The sequence below is a fragment of the Capricornis sumatraensis genome, chromosome 8 (genome assembly GCF_032405125.1).
Source record: "Capricornis sumatraensis isolate serow.1 chromosome 8, serow.2, whole genome shotgun sequence".
In the NCBI taxonomy this organism is placed as follows: Eukaryota; Metazoa; Chordata; class Mammalia; order Artiodactyla; family Bovidae; genus Capricornis; species Capricornis sumatraensis.
In genome coordinates this window covers 32,345,837-32,365,063 of record NC_091076.1, presented here as the reverse complement: position 1 = coordinate 32,365,063, position 19,227 = coordinate 32,345,837, and the positions used below count along the sequence as shown (strand labels likewise).

At 43.0% G+C, this 19,227-nt stretch overlaps 1 protein-coding gene across 1 annotated transcript in view; it reads left to right on the top strand.

Moving 5' to 3' along the window:
• INTS4 (integrator complex subunit 4) overlaps positions 1–14,202 on the top strand; it is a 107,013-nt gene extending 92,811 nt beyond the window's left edge. The window contains exons 19-23 of the mRNA XM_068976518.1: positions 1,282–1,341; positions 3,670–3,829; positions 4,046–4,189; positions 9,069–9,189; positions 12,992–14,202. Coding sequence (XP_068832619.1) covers positions 1,282–1,341; positions 3,670–3,829; positions 4,046–4,189; positions 9,069–9,189; positions 12,992–13,170 — 664 coding nt within the window. The 3' untranslated portion in view covers positions 13,171–14,202. The remainder of the gene's footprint in view (positions 1–1,281; positions 1,342–3,669; positions 3,830–4,045; positions 4,190–9,068; positions 9,190–12,991) is intronic.
• Positions 14,203–19,227: the final 5,025 nt, after the last annotated feature.

Sequence of the window (19,227 nt, the reverse complement as noted above, 5' to 3'; positions counted from 1 at the left end):
AAGTCCGTCTTACATGTTTTTATATAAGGAAAGAGTGTTTGTTTTTTATTCACTGGAGCTGTATTCCTTACATTAATAATGTATTAATGAAAATAAATGGAACATTCCATGTAGAAATTACAAGAAAAAAATGCACAAAGATCAAAGGAAAAATCTGTTCTTTGATTAGCAAGTTACATTGACCTGACATGTTGCCTGGGTTTAATTAGGTATACATTTAAGTTTAAAGTACTGTGAGGCCAAAGAAACCAAAATAGAGAGGAAAGAATATAGTCTATGTCTGTGTGCAAAGTAGTAACAAAATCTTTTTCCGTTTTGCATGAGAATGTGACCTTTGGTTTCCAAGTCTGTTTCCCGGAAATCTGATCGCATCCACCCTATTACTAGATGACACTGCTGTGGTAAAAACCATCTCTAAGAAAATTACACAGAGACTAGAAGGAACTATTGGGCTTCCCAGATGGCTCCGTGGTAAAGCACCCACCTGCCAATGTAGGAGACTCAGGTTTGATCCCTGGGTCGGGACGATCCTCTAGAGAAGGAAATGGCAACCCATTCCAGTATGCTTGCCTGGAGAATTCCATGGACAGAGGAGTCCATGGAGTACATGGGTTTGCAAAGGAGTCAGACATCGCAAAGGAGTCAGACATAACGTAGTGACTAAACAGCAACAAGAAGGAACTATCAGTGAACTCTAATTACTTGACGCACATGCCAAGGCTTTGGCCTTCATTGAGTGCAGTGATTCTTGCAACTGAGCATATCCCTTTCGGTCCCCTGGAAGGTATAATTGTAGGTTGCTTCAGGAGATATTGGCACCTATGAGGCATGAGGTTTCTCCATGAAAATGGCCTCCACGTTGGCCTGATGTAGATCTCATCTCCTTGAACCTGAGCTGTCAAAACTCCCAGAGAGCTCTGTGGATTGCTTCATGGACTGCTGCAGCGGCAGAATGTGACATTGCACTGCCCGTAAGCTGTGCTCCTGTCCTTTATCTGAACCGAATCTGGTGCCCAGTGTGCCTGTGATAGTCTTTGATTTTGAATATTCACTGAACCTAATGAACACTTCACTGTTTTAATTGAGTCTTGGGATTCTGGCAAATATTTCCCTGTAGGTCCTTTAGGAGTCCTTTAAGAGAAATAGAATTTTTACAGTGTAACATGCTCATTGTCTTTCCATGTAGGTTCAGTTTCTGGGACTTTGGTCTTTACTACTCAGTTCTCAGATTTCAAATAACATGGGTTTTTATTTGTTTTGTTGTTTTTTTCTCTTCTACAGAGTTGACCCCTTATTTGGAATGTGTGAAAAATTTTTACAGGAAGTGGACTTTTTTCAGAGGTAAGTATTTGATCACCTTCTAGCTTATTAAATCTTGGTTATATAGAGAGTTGCATTTATAGGGAAATAGGAGTGATCACAACCAGAATCTTTGGTTTAGCCCATGTAGCCAGTGTGCCCTAATTTGTATGCAGTTGACCCTCAGTATCAGCGGCTTCTGCATTCATGGATATGGGGGGCCTGACTGTACTATTCCATTTTATGTAAAGGACTTGAGCATCCATGGATTTTGCTATGTGCTCTGCGATGGCATCCCACCCCAGTACTCTTGCCTGGAAAATCGCATGGATGGAAAAGCCTGGTAGGCTACAGTCCATGGGGTTGCGAAGAGTCAGACACTACTGAGCGACCTCACTTTCACTTTTCATTTTCATGCATTGGAAGAGGAAATGGCAGCCCACTCCAGTGTTCTTGCCTGGAGAATCCCAGGGATGGCGGAGCCTGGTGGGCTGCTGTCTATGGGGTCACACAGAGTCGGACACGACTGAAGTGATTTAGCAGGGGTCCTAGGACCAATCTGCCACAAATACTGAGAGATAATTGTATTTTCTTTACTGGTGTGTAAACTTCCTAAGTGAGCTAAACATACAGCATAATAATAAAAACATCAGGAATTATTGAGTGTTTTGATTCAGCATTCAGTTGGGCCAGAAAAAGATAAATATGTGGAAAACTCAAAGTCACAACTTGTCTATTTTTTTCACCATGGTTCTGAAAGTTGTGTTTTTCTCTCTTCTCTACAAAATATTGTTCCATAATTCTGTAGGTAGCTTTTATTTTGTAGCCTAGGTATATTTTCTGAGGATTCTCTATGAAGTTAATTGGCTAAAACTGATGCAGTCAATGAATGGAAGGCTTGGTGAAACAGTCGGAGTCAAAGTAGTGACCAGACCTGTGGTATGCTGCCTGTACTATACCGGGAAGGATTTATAAGAATTTAAGATGTAATACTTTTGAAATCTAGCGTTTCATTCTTCCACTCCTTGTTCCTGCCCCTGTGAACTTTATCAAACCTGACTCTACAGGTTTGAAGGACTCTTCGCTTTTCAGGCTTTTTTCATTTGGATGATGATAGCTTCCTGTAGGGCTAGATTGCAGTACTACCCCCACCAGTAGGGGCTGTGCTGTGCTGTGCTGTGCTTAGTCGCTCAGTCGTGTCTGCCTCTTTGTGACCCCATGGACTGTAGCCCGCGGGGCTCCCCTGTCCATGGGGATTCTCCAAGCAAGAATACTAGGAGTGGATTGCCATGCCCTCCTCCAGGGGATATTCCCAACCCAGGGATTGAACCCAGGTCTCCCACGTTGCAGGCAGACTCCACCAGCTGAGCTATCAGGGAAGCCCTGCTCTCTAGTAAATAATACAGTCTAGCTTGACTTTTCAGATCCTGACTTCATATGTCTGTGAAGTCCCGGCCTTACTTTTGGTTTTAGATTTTTATTTTTAATTGAAGTATAGTTGGTTTACCATGTATAAATTTCTGGTGTACAGCAAACTGATTTAGTTAAACATAGTTTTAGATTCTTTAAGGTGGAGAGTCTGTTTTTGCATAGTTGGATTGAAGAGAGTTTTGGAAAGATGATGCTCTGATTTGCCACAGAGGAGAATGTGTTGTTAAGAGCTGTACGTTCTTCCTTAATTCAGCCTCTGAGTCCCAGTATTGATGTCACCCTCTCAGTGAAGTATTTTTTAACTATCTCCTTTTACAAAGCAAAGTACCATGGAATCATTCAGAGCTGGGAGTAGGTTACTTAACCTTTTTAAGCCTCAGTACAACATTATCCTCTCTGAGTCTCAACGTTCTTATCAGTGGTTATAAGCTCCATTAAAACAGACTTTTTAAAAAAATAAAAAATTAACAAAATTTAAAAAAAAGATCAAATTAGAAAGCTGTATTGACTAGTAAAAATGATTTTTTGCATATGGGGAATATACTATTAAATTACTCAACTTAAAAATATATGCTTTTTCTTCTCTTTGGCTCACTGTTTATGTCCCCAGTGTCCAGAATAGTACCTACCACCTGGTAAGGCCTAAACATATTTTTTATATTAATTAATGAATCTATGATATGAAAATAATATTTCTAACAATGCATAGGATTGCTAAATAAGATAGTATAAAACACTCAAGAGGTTGCCTGGCACATTTTAATAAATAAGGCTATTATGATGATTTTGTCACTGCAGCTTAATTATATAGGTGCATGGCTTTCCTCAGGAACCATGAACTCCTCCAGTTCATCACTTTTCCTCCCTCAGGGCCTGGCAGAAGTTCAGGGGTCAGCCTGTGGTGAATGAGTTCCTAGTTGCTTCTGTTTGCTCCTTCAGGTGTTTCATTGCCGATTTGCCCCACCTGCAGGATAGCTTTGTGGACAGACTTCTTGACCTCATGCCCCGACTCATGACATCCAAACCTGCAGAAGTGGTCAAAATTCTGCAGACCATGCTGCGGCAGAGCACCTTCCTACACCTCCCCCTTCCAGAGCAGGTCAGTGTCTGTGTCAGTATCTTGACCCCTTCGGAGAGAGTCTATCCAGAGAATCAAAACTTCTCACCTTGGTGATCTTCTTTGACTTAGTGGAGCAGCTGAGTTCAGGCCTTTCTTCTGTTTGACTAACATATGTCCATCCATTAGATAAGGAGATCATGTTTTGTTGCCCAGGGATGACCTGGCTTTAGAATCGTATTTTCTTCTTGTTTACAGATCCACAAAGCCTCCGCCACCATTATTGAGCCAGCAGGCGAGTCAGACAACCCTTTGAGGTTTACGTCTGGGTTGGTGGTGGCCCTGGATGTTGATGCAACCCTGGAACACGTGCAGGATCCTCAGAACACCGTGAAGGTCCAGGTCTGTCAGGTTTGGGTTCCCATGGAGTTTCTAAACTGACTTTGTGTTGAAACTTTTCACTTTAGCACCTCCTGTAATCTCTGCCTGAGGGACAGAAACCGGGGAGAGGGAAGAGACGTTTTTATGGACAAGAGCCTGGGCACAGTTCCCAGCTCTACTGCTGAATATGGTTTGGAGCAAGTTACATTAAACTGCATCTCAGGTTCTACAACTAACAAGTAGGAATGGTAACATTGAAATGATGTATTAATATGAAAAATCCTTGGTCCCCACTATGGGTTCATTAAATGGCAGGGCCCCTTCTGTTCTTACAATGTGAAGTTAAGACTTGGTATTTTTAGGACTATAAGCAAACTGTAATAAGCAAATTCATGCAGGCTGTGGTTAGGTCAGCTTGGTAAATAAAATTTGTGGGTGGGGAAAAGGCAGTCCTAGGGAGTATTTTTCCCAAGTTACATAGATGCGCTAGAGAGATGGGAGAGATTCAGTATAGACACTAATCAGCTTATAAACATTCTGTAGTTGAGCCCCAAAGGAGTCCTACCCATTTACCATTTCCCTCCTTTCTTGCTTCCCTTCCTTCTTTCCATCCATACAATAATGTTTACTCTGTTGTACCTGCTAAGTGCTAGGCAAGTGAATTAGAATTCCTGCCCTCAGGATGCTTAGTTTCAGTGAGAGACAGACAAGTGGACAGTTGTAAAACAAGTTCAGCCATCAGTTCAGACAGGTACAGGATGAATTAAGAATATTATGGTTTCTTATTAAATACCGGATTGCTCCGACAACGTAGATCTAGTTTTGGGAGCCACTTGCAACACAGCCTCCTGCAATGAGACACAACTTTTAAACTGACCTGTTCTCAAGACTAAGACTGGTTCAGTAAGATAATGGACTGACTTAATGGACTCAGTTTCTGGATTGTGAAGCTTCTTAGCAGTTTCAAAGGTGGGAATGAAGGTGGACAGAATATACACCCCAGATAAGTCTTTTGGGCCCAAAGATTCTTTGGAGTGATTATTTTTGAGAGTCGGTAGACACAGGTGAATCTCTGGAAACAGAGTAGAATTGCCCTTTTTGAGAGGAGAATTTACGTTTATAAGGGAGATCTCCATTTGTAAGATGTCTTCCTCTTAGTACCTGGAAGAATAATCTCTAGAAGCTCATATCAGTGGAGAGTATGCCAACTTAAATTTGCCGGACAGCTTTACCCTTGTTAATTGTGTTTTACTTGATGGTCTCCTGTGACAGGCTCTCTTTCTCTTCAGCATGTTTCTTTTGTCTAGCTGAAGATGGTATTTAAGGTGATGGCTTGGGCAGTTTTAAGGGGTGACTCAGTTTTCCTAGGTCTCTCCTTTATATAGAGAGATGTATTTATATATATATGTTTATATATATACATTTACATATATATATGTATTTGTTATTAAACTTCTGTTTGTTTTTCTCCTGTTAATCTGCCTTTATTATAGAAGGGTCTCAGACAAGAGCCTAGAAAGGTAGAGGGGAAATTATTTTTCCTTTCCTACAGGGTTATTTCCAATTTTTGGCTTCTATAAAAAATTCAGCAGTATACTTAAAAAATATATATGTTACCGAGTCCAAGCTTGCTCTGTTGCAAGGAGGGGACCCCTTCCAGGGCCAAAACTGGGCTTTTGTCTATCACTCAGAAATGAATTGTCTGAGGAGACACATGTGCTGACAAAGCAAGAGATTTTATTGGGAAAGGGCGCCCGGGTGGAGAGCAGTAGGGCTAGGGAATCCAGGAAAACAGCTCTGCCTTGTGGCTCGCAGTATTGGGTTTTTTGGTGATGGGATTAGTTTCCGGGTTGTCTTTTGCCAGTCATTCTGACTCAGAATCCTTCATGGTGGTGCCCGCCCTTGTTCAGCCACGATGGATGCCATCGAGGATTCTGGAAGGTGGTTGGACATGTGGTGTCTCCTTTTGATCTTTCCCCAACTCTTGCGGTTGGTGGTGGCTTATTAGTTCTGTGTTCGTTACCAGGACCTCCTGTCCTAAAACAACTCATGCAAATGGTTCCTGCGGTGCCTGGCCAGGGTGGGTGGTTTCAGTCAGTGTGCTTCCCCTAACGGCTCTGCTCACTGCACAACAGGCCAATGAACCCGAGAGACGAGGTGTTGAGGCAAGGAAGAGACTTTAATCGGGGAGCCAGTGAACCGAGAAGATAGCAGGCTATCTTCTCGAGATAACCATCTTATTGGGGACTGGATGCCAGGTTCTTTTAAAAATTAGAAAGAAACAGTGAGGAACTAAAGTCAAAAGGCAGAATAGAGAAGGAGATGCAGTGGGGAAGTTAGGTGAAAGGGCCTTCAGTCTTGCAAAACATCTCCAAGGGAATGGCCAGCCTTCAGAAGGGTATGTTATTCTCTCCTGTTCACAGGTGGGCAAGGACAAAGTATCTCTCCCTGAGCTGAACAAAAGCACTTTAGTTTACAGTCAAGCAGGCCAGGGTCCTCCAGGCAAGCCAGTGAGTATGATATTAATATAAGGAATACAATGGGAGAAACCCTTAATTTGTGGCTGAAGAAAAGAAAGACCTTGTAGAGATACTGTGGCATGGAAGAGGTCTGAAAGGATGACTAAGAGCAAAGGATAGAGGTATTCCAGGCAGAGGGAATATGAATAAACCCTGGCAGTAAGTACAGAAAAGTAGCTTGGAGCAGGCAAGGTCGGCTTCCTGGAAGAGAATAAGGATGAATCAGGCCCTGGAGGTGGTAATATTTGCCTCTGGTGACAGTAGAGGAAAAATATCTTCTGGCTTTCCATTCAGAATTATTATAAATTATGAGACCTACAGAGAATTAATTCTGAGCTGCCGTGAAGTTGTGCTGCAGCTTTTTTTGTTTTGCCCTGTCGACTGAAAAAAATAATGCACAACCTAGAATTGGAGAGTTAGGTTATTTTTTTGAGCGGATGTTCTTAGGGCTTCAAGCCTGGGAGATACCATCTTAGATTAATGCTGAGAAAACTGTTCTGAGGAGGAAGTGGGGGAAACTAGGTTATACAGGAATTTTTGCAGCAACACCAGGTGGCCACAATGAAAGATTCCTATTCGTAAAAGAAAACTAAATATCTCAAGGAGTCTAGCGCTTTTCTGAATCTGGGAAGATGCAAGAATCTGGACTCGCTAAAATCATTCCTTTGATATGCACCTCGGCTATCTGGGGCTAATATCCTGTGTTTTCTCATTCTGAGTTTCCTCAAGCTGTACCATGGGTGTGACTGCAGTCTGATGACTGCTAGATGGTGGGCATTCCTTGTTTCTGCCCTGTGTTCTCTCAGGGCTCACGGTTGGAGGGTGGCTGCTGTCCCTGATGGCTCAAAATCCTTTGCCTACTGAAATGGCAGGCAGTATTTTATTTTTCACTCCAACATTAGCTTCACCCTAGCTCCACATTCGAATTACTCAGAATGTGTGAAAAAAAAAAATACTGATGCACAGGCTTCAACCTACACCAATTTAAGTCAGAATCTTGAGTCGAACTCATGAGTATCAGTATTTTTTATTTAAGAGCTCATAGGTTTCAATTAAAAAGAAAATAAAAGAGCCCATAGGTGATTCTAATGTGCAGCCAGGGTTGAGAACCAGTTTCACATTGCTCCTGGAAAAAGTTCACTGACCAATTGTGCGTAAATGAGATCACAGGTAGATTGTTTCAGGTTCATCTGCTAGACTGTACTGAAAAATCACCTTCAGAGTAGCTTTACCACATGCATGGCCAAACTGAATGCCATCATAGACTGGAAGATGAGGAACTCACTGCTCAGTCGTTGGACAGCTCTGACAGTCAGAAAGCATTGTCCAGCTCAGCTGCCATGCCCCAGCACTCTGGACAGATGAGATGAGGGGGCAGGTGGGCTGAGACATGCCTCCCCAGAGTTTCATAGTTGAAAGACTTGTGCGGTCCCAACTTTACCCCATCAGTATATTCCCAAGGCCCAGGTCCTGTGTGTTTCTAGGATGTGCTTCATGTGTTCCTTTAGCTCACTTGTACACTGTGCAGTGATAGGCCCTCTACACAGATAACTGTGAAGCTCCCCTCGGTGTTGAGGAGAGCTCTTTGGCAGCTTGTGAGACTTGAAGAACTGGCCCATGATTTGAGGAGACCCTTCATGAAGCACTATCTCTGTAGAAAGAGATAAACAGCTTCCTGGCTGCTTATGATCTAGTGAAAAGTTACAGAATTGTTCTTTTTTAAAATATGTATGTATGTATGTACTGAATTTTGGTTGTGCTGGGTCTTTGTTGCTGTGGGCAGGCTTTCTCTAGTTGCAGCAAGCAGGGGCTACTTTCTGTTTGTGGTGCATGGGCTTCTCGTTGTGATGGCTTCTCTTGTTGCAGAGCACGGGCTTCATTAGTTGTGGCACACAGGTTTAGTTTGCCCCACAACCTGTGGGATCTTCCTGGACCAAGGATTGCACCCATGTCTCCTGCACAGGCAGGCGGATTCTTAGCCGCTGGACCACCAGCGAGGTTCCAGAATTATTCTTAATACTTGATAGTTGATGATGGATGGTGGGCCATGATATGACTCAGAGCCAGAAGCAGCAGGGAATGTCTGCAAAGGCTCTTCACGTCAGGATTAATATTTTAACTTATCCATGTACTTAATAGAGGGACCTTATTTCTGTCACTCATTTACCATACATTCGGGAAAGATTTATCACACACTGGCTTATACTGGGGGGAGGGTAGAGAGATGTTGACAGTATCGTCCTCCCCACAAGGAGCAGTTTGTTATGAAGGCTGGTGTCATCTTTTCCTCCTGCTTTGGGGTTCACAGCAGATGTCACCAGTAATTTTGTTAAAAGCTCATGGCTTTTCTGGCTTTTTTTCTCATGTCTGTCACCTCTTAGGTCTTATATCCAGATGGCCAGGCTCAGATGATCCACCCTAAGCCAGCAGACTTTCGGAATCCTGGCCCAGGGCGGCACCGGCTCATCACTCAGGTGTTCCTCTCCCACACTGCCTGGACAGGTAAGGAGTTAGTGGGGGCAAGGCATTTGTTTTTTATAGTTTGAAAAATACATGATTGAACCAGGCCTGCTGAGGGTTGAACTTGATTTCCTAAGGTGCTTATAAGCTCAAACTGGGTGCATTTAGACTAATTTGCTGCATTGCTTTGATTACACACAGCACAAAATTTTTTCAAAAGATTACAATAGAATGGAGTCTCATGGAAAGAACTGTGGGTTGGACACCTGGAGACTATTTTCTTATTGTAACTTTGTCATTGACCTGCTGCAAAACCTTGGACAGGCTACTCTCCCTTCTGAATCTTGTCTCCTCACCTTCTAAATTAAGATGACAATTCTTAATCTACTACTTAATTCTGAGGACTAGTCTTTCTGGAAATTAAACAGTTTTATATTTTTTTACCAGTAATTAAAATCACTCTTTTTGTTATATGAACAGTTCATTTCATTCCCCCAGAAGAGGTACAATGACAACTGTTACTGCCTTCCCTTCCCACATGGGCTGGTTTGTGGGGTAGTGCAAAAATGATCTATTCATACTTCGCCCTACAGCGTCTGAGTAGAAACTTAATAATTTGAGAAAATAACATAGAAGCTACGTAAGTATTTTTCCTTAATTCGTAAAGGATAAAATGAGAAAATACGAACGCAATGACATTCCATTTCCACAGTCTGTAAGGCGCTCTGAAAACTTCAGAAAGAGACTCAGTCTGCAGAGCCTAAAATGTGGGCGAGAATTGGTCTCGGTGGTGTTGCCTCAGTTGTTGAAGATGATTCAGAAGTATGGTTGTTACTGGAGATGGTGTTCAATACCAGCAGATTTGGTTTGTTTTGGAAATAGATGAATGCCTTCTGGAATTTTCTTTCACTGTATTTTTGAATACATGTGTAATTATTTATTGCCGCTATTAGTGGTTTTCCCCAATGAAGGGTGTTAGGTGGGTATAGATGACTATCAGGTTTTCATGAAGAGGAAACGGTGCTATTGAATGTCAGAGCAGCCCTTTTGGAGGTCCAGTGGGCCTGTCACAATTGAGGGAGCTTCCAGCCAGGAAGCTGTTCCCAGGATCTGCCTCCCTGAACATCTCTCACTCCATATCCTAGCTGTTGGAATGTTCTGCACTGTTTGCCACAGTGCAAGTCTACAGGAAGGTAGAGTTCCTTATTCTAATCTCTTTTGGTGAAGGGACCCTAGATATGGGGAAATAAATGCTGTGGGACAGCATTGTTCTGCAGGGGCCAAGGCTCAGGGAGGCAAAACAGCATATTACAGCTCAGAAGAGCTTGAAAGGTTTCAAGGGATGTATTGACTTGTCCCTGGTCATACAGCAGCTCACTGCATGAACCAGGCATACAATTTGGGCTGTCCTGAGCCTGAAAAATTATGATTCACTCAGGTTTACCTTTGAGAGGCTGCTACCTAGTCATAATTTAAAATCTCCGTTTTAATTCTCTGCTCAGCAGTTACTCATGTCAGATGTTTCCTCATTCATTTGTTGACTTTATCTCCAGTTAGAATGTGGGCTGCTTGAGAACAGGGAACTTGCTCATCACCTTTACCTCTGTGTTCCCAGTACCTCTATATCTCATGTCCCTAGTGCCTGACATGTAGTACATGCTCAACAAGTAATGAAAATGGAATGTAGGGTTTCAAGTTTGCAATAAAAATTCATTTAATTCTTAGATAACTCTGTGGTGGGAGTTAGTATTCTGCTCTTCATTTTACAGATGCATAAGTGGAGGCCCGTGTAGCCGATTAATGGTGGCTTGGGGGCCGGCATGCAGATTTCCTGAGTGCCTTGTTTTTTCACTATCCCATCCTCCCATCTGGCCTGGGATACTAAAGTGAAATGTATTCTTATTCTGAATGCACCAGCACTTTCTTCCTCCTAACCCAGTAGACGAGGCCTGGTGTTGGGAAGGGACTCCCTCTAGTCTCTCAGCTCCCTACCTAGGGCCTGGCTTTTGGGAGACAGGATGCTGCCAGGCCTGGAGTCACATAGACAAGTTTCCAAATTCTGCCTTACTTGCTATAATCCTGATTAAGTTATTTAACCTGTCTGTCTCATTTTCCTTTAAGACTGTGGAGTTGTAATATATACCTCATAAAGACATACTCTTCTAAGCATGATAAACAGGTTGCATGATTGGCCCCAGACGATCTTTTGTTTCTTTTCCCCACTGTCTTCTCCCTCTTGTTTTTTTTTCTCTGCTCCCCTCCTCTGATGGCAGAGGCTTGAATTGCCCCTCTTCACATGTGCTGGTGAGGGAAGGCTTAATGACCAGGTAGGGTTCAGTTGTCTGACCGTACCAGGGTTTGGCTCCTGAAAGTGCTGTGAGAGCCAGGGCTGGGTTGTGGTTCAAGGGTTGGCGGTAGCCATCTAGGACAAAAGAGGAGAGCCTGTTGGGAGAGCTGATACTGGAGCCTCGGACCAGAGAGCAGTGCTGGTTTCATTACAGAGACACTGAAGGCTGGTGAAAGGGCCCATGGTAAATGGTCCTGCTGAAGCTGCTGTCTGGGCTTGGCTGGGTTGCTCTGGCCGGCTGCCAGCCCTCCCTTCCTGGAAGACAGTGATCGCATCTCTATTTTGATCCCTAGGGAGAAGTCTGGAAATAACAAGGAACATATCTGGGGAGGCATTGAGAAGTCCTGGGACCTCTGCCCTTGTTCATTTTCTGTTCCATCAGCCCTCGTTGCTGCCCTTTAAACACCTTACCCTTGGGCTCAGCTTTAAAACTTGCATCTTTCATGAAGTAAGGAGGTTAACCCAGTCACACAGAATCGAGGAGGACACCCAAACTAGCGGTGTTCTTGTCCTCTGCACCTGGCATTAGGTCTTTCTGAAACCCTCTCCCTCTTCTTTATTGAAGCCACATGGTTAATAGAAAGATTAGTGTTTCAGTTTATGAACTGAGCTCAAATTCTGTCACTAGTGTGGATTTGGGCAGTCACTTAGAAACTCTCAGAACCTTGGGACTCTTTTGGGATCGTGACGATCTTTCTTTCATGATGCGGCAGGGTAAGAACTCTTGGAGTTACGTGTTTGGCACCAAGCAGGTGTTCCATTCCAGAGCTTTCCTGGGTGCCTTCGTCAGTGCTTTTTACAGACTCACGTGTGAACTGTGCTCTACGCAACTGTCTCTGCCTCCTCAGCCAAACAGCAACTTAAGGGAGGTCTTATTTATTTTTGCTGGGCCTGCCAGGTGCAGACACCAGATCAGTATTGTAATGTCATGTCATGAAAGAATGGAAGGTTCAGGGACATGATTTTATGTCCCTGAAATGTGTTCCTGTTCATAATGAGTGTTTTCTGTCCAAACTATTTCCAGATGAACAGCTTCTTCTCCGCTAATGCAGCAGAGTCCACTCTGCACATAGCCGTCAGGTCTGAGATCAGCTGCCCAGAAAGAGCATGGTTATCTGGGCACAAGAACTGGCCACATGCACACACCTTGTGACCCTCTGTCTTGGAGGCTGGAAGGTCTCTGTACAAGAGGGTTTTTTGCTTGCTCTGTGAGCATCTCAGCAGCCATGGATCTGAGCTGCAGGGAGCCCAACAGACCCGAGGAGGAGGTGGCGGTGGCTGAGATATAGCAGCACGTCTGTAGCTTAGGAAGAGCCTCACGGTATTCAGGCTGGAAAATTGTTTTTGTTTTGCAGATGGGGGAAGGGAGGGATGCAGACAGGTGAAAAATGTTCTTGAAACCCTGCTGCCTCCATCTTTGATCTTGCTTTTACTTGACATTTCATCCCAATTCCTGGGCGTTGCCTTGTCATTAATGATTTTTGTCTTTTTTTCTAGAACCCTGCCAGGTGGAAGTGAGGCTGCTGCTGGCCTACAACTCCAGTTCACGCATTCCAAAATCCCCCTGGATTGAAGGTGGTGAGATGTCACCCCAGGTGGAAACCGGCATCGAGGGCACCATCCCCTTCAGCAAGTCTGTAAAAGTTTACATAATGCCCAAGCCTGCAAGGCGCTGAATCACAAGCAGCCTTTACAGCCGTGGCCTAGAAGGCCCTTCTTGGGATCAGAGTGAGCCAGAAGCCGGAACATTTCACCTGGAAATGGTATATAGACATAAGGAGGAACATGTGGCCCTTGCAGTCTCATCTGTATCAAGCATTGGATAAATTATTTTGCATTAATTAAGAAAACAAACCTTCAAGTCTATCCTGCCCCCCACCCCCAACCTCCATAGCCCTGCCCCCAGTAAAATTGAGACACCAAGCTGCTCTAGTCCCTGGTCCTTCAGGGAATCTGTGTGGCTGTAGGTTCAACATTTATGCTACATGTCTACATTCTTCAGGTGTGAAACAAAAAGATCAATTTTCTAGCTGCTTCTAAAGCACCAGTTATTGGAGCCATAATCTTACTTCATAAAGCAGCAGTCTCTTTGTCAGAGCCAACCCCAAAGCAGCTTTCACAGCTTTGCTTTTTCACCATCGACAGTTCCTGAATGGCCCCAGACTTCATTATCTTGCTGAGAGTCTCCTTCCTTAACTCAGGCAATGGCTGGCCAAGAACTGAATGGACAGCTGAAGAATGAATCATTTTCATTCTTCAGGAAAATTTTTCATCTTGCCTGCCATTATCCTTAGGACCAAAATATGAGAGATGGGCCATATTTTAGAAAAGAAACCAGCATTATGGGAAAGAGGGATCTAGTGTAAGAAACAGAGTCATTTTCCAGTGATGACTTCTCTGATGACTCCAGTGTTGGAGCTGCATGTGAGTTAAAGATGCAGCTGTGGTGTAAGAACAGTAAAGGCTGTGAACCATGTGAGGGCCTGTGCTGGGTTCTTCAACTGTCATTTATTCCTTGTAACAGCCAAGTGAGTCTTGACAGGTTAGGTCATTGGTAGGAATACTGTCATAACACCTGTATTCATTCAGATCCAAAAGGAATCCAAAGGTCTGAGCTATACCACATCAGGAGAAGTATATGGAAAAGAACCTACAAATCTCTCTTGTGCCTTAATTTTCTTATCTGTAAAATAGAGATAATTATACTTTATGGGTTGTTGAATGGGTTTAATTAAATAATGCTTGGCAAAATCTTAATCTCTGGTCAGTCTTGATCATATTTGGTGCTTGGAAAGCTAATAAAAATAACAAGAGCATGCAGTTCCTGAGAGGCAGAGCTGGAATTTGAATTCAAGCACGTTTGACTTCTGGTTTAACACACCTAATGTGTGCCCAGCAGTGTTGCAAACCCTTTAATGAATTCATTTACTCCTCAAAACTATAGTGTGAAGTAGGTGCTATTATAATAAACCTAATAGTAGGTTTTAATTAAAGCAGTTGAAGTTCAGAGAATTTAAAGAAGCCAGGATTATGGGAAAGAGGGAGCCACTATAAGAAACAGCACTTTCAGCTCCGTCTCTGATGGCTGCAGTGTTGGAGCTGCCTCCTTGACCTAGGTTGCACAGCTGGTAAACGGTGAGCTGGAATTAGAACCTGGGTGGTCTGGCTCCTGGAGGTCATGACTGCTATGGAGAGACTAAAAAGATCACCTCCGTGGCGTTTACTTTTCTTGTGTGCTCACTTACTTAGTACATCTCAGTGATGTGCCATCAGTGTCAACAGGAGGCCCTAAAGGAAATTGCCTGCCTTGGAGACAAAGTAAAGCTGAAAGCCAGGCTGAGTCATACCATGGCCCTGACACAAGCACCTAATGATGATTACTGAGTTGACGCAATGATGAAACATCAAGAACCATTGCTGCTAACTGAGCCTTCCAAGGGAAAAGTATGGTGAATCCTTTTTAGATACACTACTCCTTTTATAGAAATCTTTCTCAGTTATTCCCTATTTTATAGGTGGGAAAACTGAGAGTTTGAGGTCATGTCTTTCTCCTGAGGGGCAAGGGCGGAATTTGATCCTAGGTCTTAAGACCTGAAATAGTACTTTCCCCATCAAAGGTGAAGATACACAAAGGGGCAAATTTTGCCTTAGTATCAGGATGAGTTTTTGAAAACTGTAAGAATTGAATGGCTTGTCTTAGAAGATCAGGAATTTCCCATGCTGAATGTGTTCAATCTGAGGTTGAACAAGCTCCTGACAAGTGTGTTCTAAAGGAATTCAAGTTACCATATGAGGGGTTGAGCTCAGCCTTTTAAATTCTTCTTTCTCCGAATTCTCTGTGAATTATGAAAATCTTGATTTTTCTGACAAAGACCTGGAAAGGGGCATAAAGATGGCTGTAGTGTGGCACCCTCATTTATAAGTGACCGTGCAGCCAGAGAGACTGAGTTAGTAGAAGCAAGTCTGGAAATCAGGCCTCTGCAGGAGTCTCTTCTGCATTTTCAGTGACCAACCACGTACCTGGTCAAAGCTGGAAACTTTCACACTGGACGCTATCCTTACACTTCATATAAAACTAGCCATCGAGTGCTTTAGATTCTGCTGCTTTAAATGTTTCAGTCCTCTTTACTCAATGTGTCTGTCTTGATGCATCATCACTCTAGAAGTGTGAGATTAGTTTCCTAATGAACTGCTTGTCTCAAATCTTTTCCCCTTCAGCCCATTCTTCACACAGGTGCCAGAGTAATCTTTCCAAAACCCAGATCTGATCATTCATTCCCCTGCTTAAACCTCCTTAAGTGGGTCACTTCTTGGCTCCAGGATAAAGTCTAAACTGTCCTTGAAGACTCTTCATCCCCTGCTGTCCTCTCTAGCCTCATACTCCGTGTCCCCAACATTCTCTGTACTTCTCCCGCTGCAGAGGATTATCTGTAGTTGTTCCTAATTCTCGCCATTATGTCTCTTGCCTCACACCTGAACCTTGGAATGTGCTCTTCAGATTGTCTCCTGTGGTCCCGTTCTTTTCATTCTTCAGGAGTGCGCCTCATTCTGGAACCTGTCTGTGTCTCCTGTGGGCTTGATGCATTGCCTTTATGTTTCCACAGCCTTCTATACATTCTTCAACCATCTTATTTATTGCAGGTTCACAAATGCCAACCCCTGAAGCAGGTAGGCAGGGGGGAAAAAAAAAGTAAGTGGCTTTGTAAAGCTAATAAATGCATCCTCTTTTTCAAAGTTATGAAAAAGAATAATCCTCATACAGTTTTAAAAAAGGAGTGGTTCAGTGGCTGTAGGAAAATGATAGAGACTGAAGAATCAGCAGATTCTCTGTCTGAAGAAGCCTGTTCAGCTCCACTCAGCTCTTCAGCTGTTCATAGGTATGGGGCTGATCGGATTTTCTAATTGTTCCAGAAAAGCCAGTAACTTGCATTTTCATGTTAAAAATATATATCCATGTTAAAAATTTTGGTAAGTCAAGTAAATGTGCAGATTACTCTGAGACCAACAAAACCCATCTCCAGGTAGATTTGTGACAGTTTGCAACTTCTGCATCATCACCCTGTTATATGTCTGTTTCTCCCAACCAGTCTGTGAATAGCTGGGCAGTAGGACTGTCTGTGTTGTATCCCCAGCGTAGCGCCTGGCACATACCAAGCAAGGAAAGAATGAATGAGTCCATGAGTCCAGAGCAAGGTTGACAGTACCACGACATGCCTGCAAAAGCCAGCTGAGAGTCAGACTTCTGAAAGGACTGTATATTTATCTTTGACATAATTGACCTCAGCAAACAGAATTGAGGAGAAGGTACACACCTAGCGCTTGACAAGACTTCTTAGGAACCACTCAAGCTAGAAGGAATATAAGTGTGGGCAGTGAGGGCTGTGCATGCAACTTACAAATTGAACCAAAGTGTGTGTGACTAAGACAGGGGACTAAGTATAGTGTCATGGAAAAAGAGCTTCTCTCCCAGTTCTTCAAATTTCCAGCATTGACCATGCCAAAGAGATTCAGAAGTAGGGGCCATTACCGGTTTGATACAAAGTTTAATAACTTTACTGCCAGGTACTTCTGTCTCTTAAGAAGTTTGTACTAAGTTATGTTTAATGTAGAGACAACTCACTCAGGAACACCTAATTACACCCACACCTAATTCAACACCCACTGGAGCTGTCTTATCTTACATTTGACAAAAAAAAAATTCTTTTATCACATCACCCAGAAAAATAGTCTGAATTTTTATCAGACATCCCTGCTTGTTATATGAATCTGGCTTTCTGAGCTGAGGGAACTGAGGTCTAGAAAGACCCCGTCATCTGACAAACGGTCGGTTGTGGAAAGGGCACTGAGCTTGACCTTCTCAGGCCTCTCAGCTGGGTGTTAGGTCTGTGACAGTCCATCTTCTACGGGTCTCCTAAGGTGGTAGAGGTCATGACAGTGTTGGGTTCTAATCCTGCCTTTGCCACTTTCTTGCTGGGTAAACTTGGAAAGATCACTTTCCATGGCAATCATCTCAGCTTATGTTTTTTTGCCAAGCCACGTCTTAAGTTGATTGGCTGTCCCTTAGGTCGGATGCCCAGTGTGGCCAGTCAGGTGACAGGATCATGTGGAGCAAAAATCCACTTTCCGGCCATAGCTTTAACAGGGTGGGGGTAGAGCAATTTTATTCAGTTATGACCATGATTGATAGCATACCTAGTTAATGTCTGTTGAAAAGTTCCCAGATATTTGGTGAGTAAATGAACCACTTGTTCTTTAAGACCTGTGTTACATCCTTAGTGATGTCTCTCCTAATCTTCCTGCTATTCTGGTAGGATAAGTTAGTCCCCCTTTGTGCTACCACTAGATGTTATAAAACTACTATAATATTAACACACTGTATCATTATTGTCTTGTTTATTTCTCTCAGGTAACTCCTGAGGGCAAGAACTATAACTTACTCATTCCTGTACCCCTAGGATCCAGCAATAATTGGTCATAAGAATATTAGTTAAAGACTTTCAGTAAATGAGTATGAAAGAGAATTACTGAATAAATGAGTGAGCAAAAAAGAGTAGATAATTCCTTTGGGCACCAGCATCCTATGAATCTATGAAGTAATAAGCAGCTATATTAAGAACCATAAGATGAAACCAGTTAGCTTTACACAGCAGCCCCCTTAGGAGAAAGATAACGATAATGGTTTCAGTTTATTGAGTCCTTAGTACATGCCAGGCAGAGTGCTAAGACTTTATGTGAACTATCCCACTTAACACCTGTGACGACTTCAGGTACTAATATTATCCCTGTCTGACATGAGAACAGTGAAACTCTGAGAGATTAAATAAATGCCCAACCAGTGAATGGCATTGGAAGCCACAGGTCAAAGTAAAGGCTATTGGACACCAAAGCCAGTACTCGTAACTTTTATTAACGGGGAAAAATGAAAAATAAGGCAATGCTGATAATTGTTAATAATTCTATTAGTCTGTCTTAAGGTTTCAAAAAGGTCACTTGGTATTTAATAGAACCAAGGCTATCCATGCCAGTAGGGGTCATTAGAAGGCATGTAGTCCAGCTCCATCATTTTATAGTGAGGGAATCTGAGGCCGAGAGAACTGGCAAGACTCAGGTTTAGTTAGAGGAACAGCCTGTCTAGAACCAGAGTATCAAGGCATAGCTCCTTTTACTGTTACTGAAGTGTTGCTTCAGGGCTCTGCTCGTTATTGCACAATGAAATTTTCCCTTTCCACATATCTGAAGTAGCCCCTATCACTCTTTTTCTTATCTTGCTTTATTTTTCTTAAACCAGATTCTATTTACAATATGTATTTGCTCACTTATTTATTTGGCACACTAGAAACTTGATGAGCACAAGACTTATTGCTGTTTTTTTGGAACCTGTAGCATTGTCTGGTATACAAAGTACTTAATAAATTGGTTGATGACTAAACATTCCAAAGTGTCAATTACAATATGATTTTAATGTACTGAAACTTTGGCTTTCAAACTTCAAATCAGAAGGCTTTCTTCACTTTTGGCTTTATTTTCATTTACTTTTGGCCTAACATTTACCACAGTATTAAACCGCCTCCCCACCCCCTAGGACAGGGGCCTTGCCTGAGTCATCTGCGCATCGCAGAGCCTAGCCCAGGACCTGGTGCAGGCAGCTGTTCGAAAGTGCTGGAGAGGTTGGAGTGGAGAGTGGTAAGAGTGACAGTCACAGGCATCATTGTTCAGTGATTTATTCTCTTAAG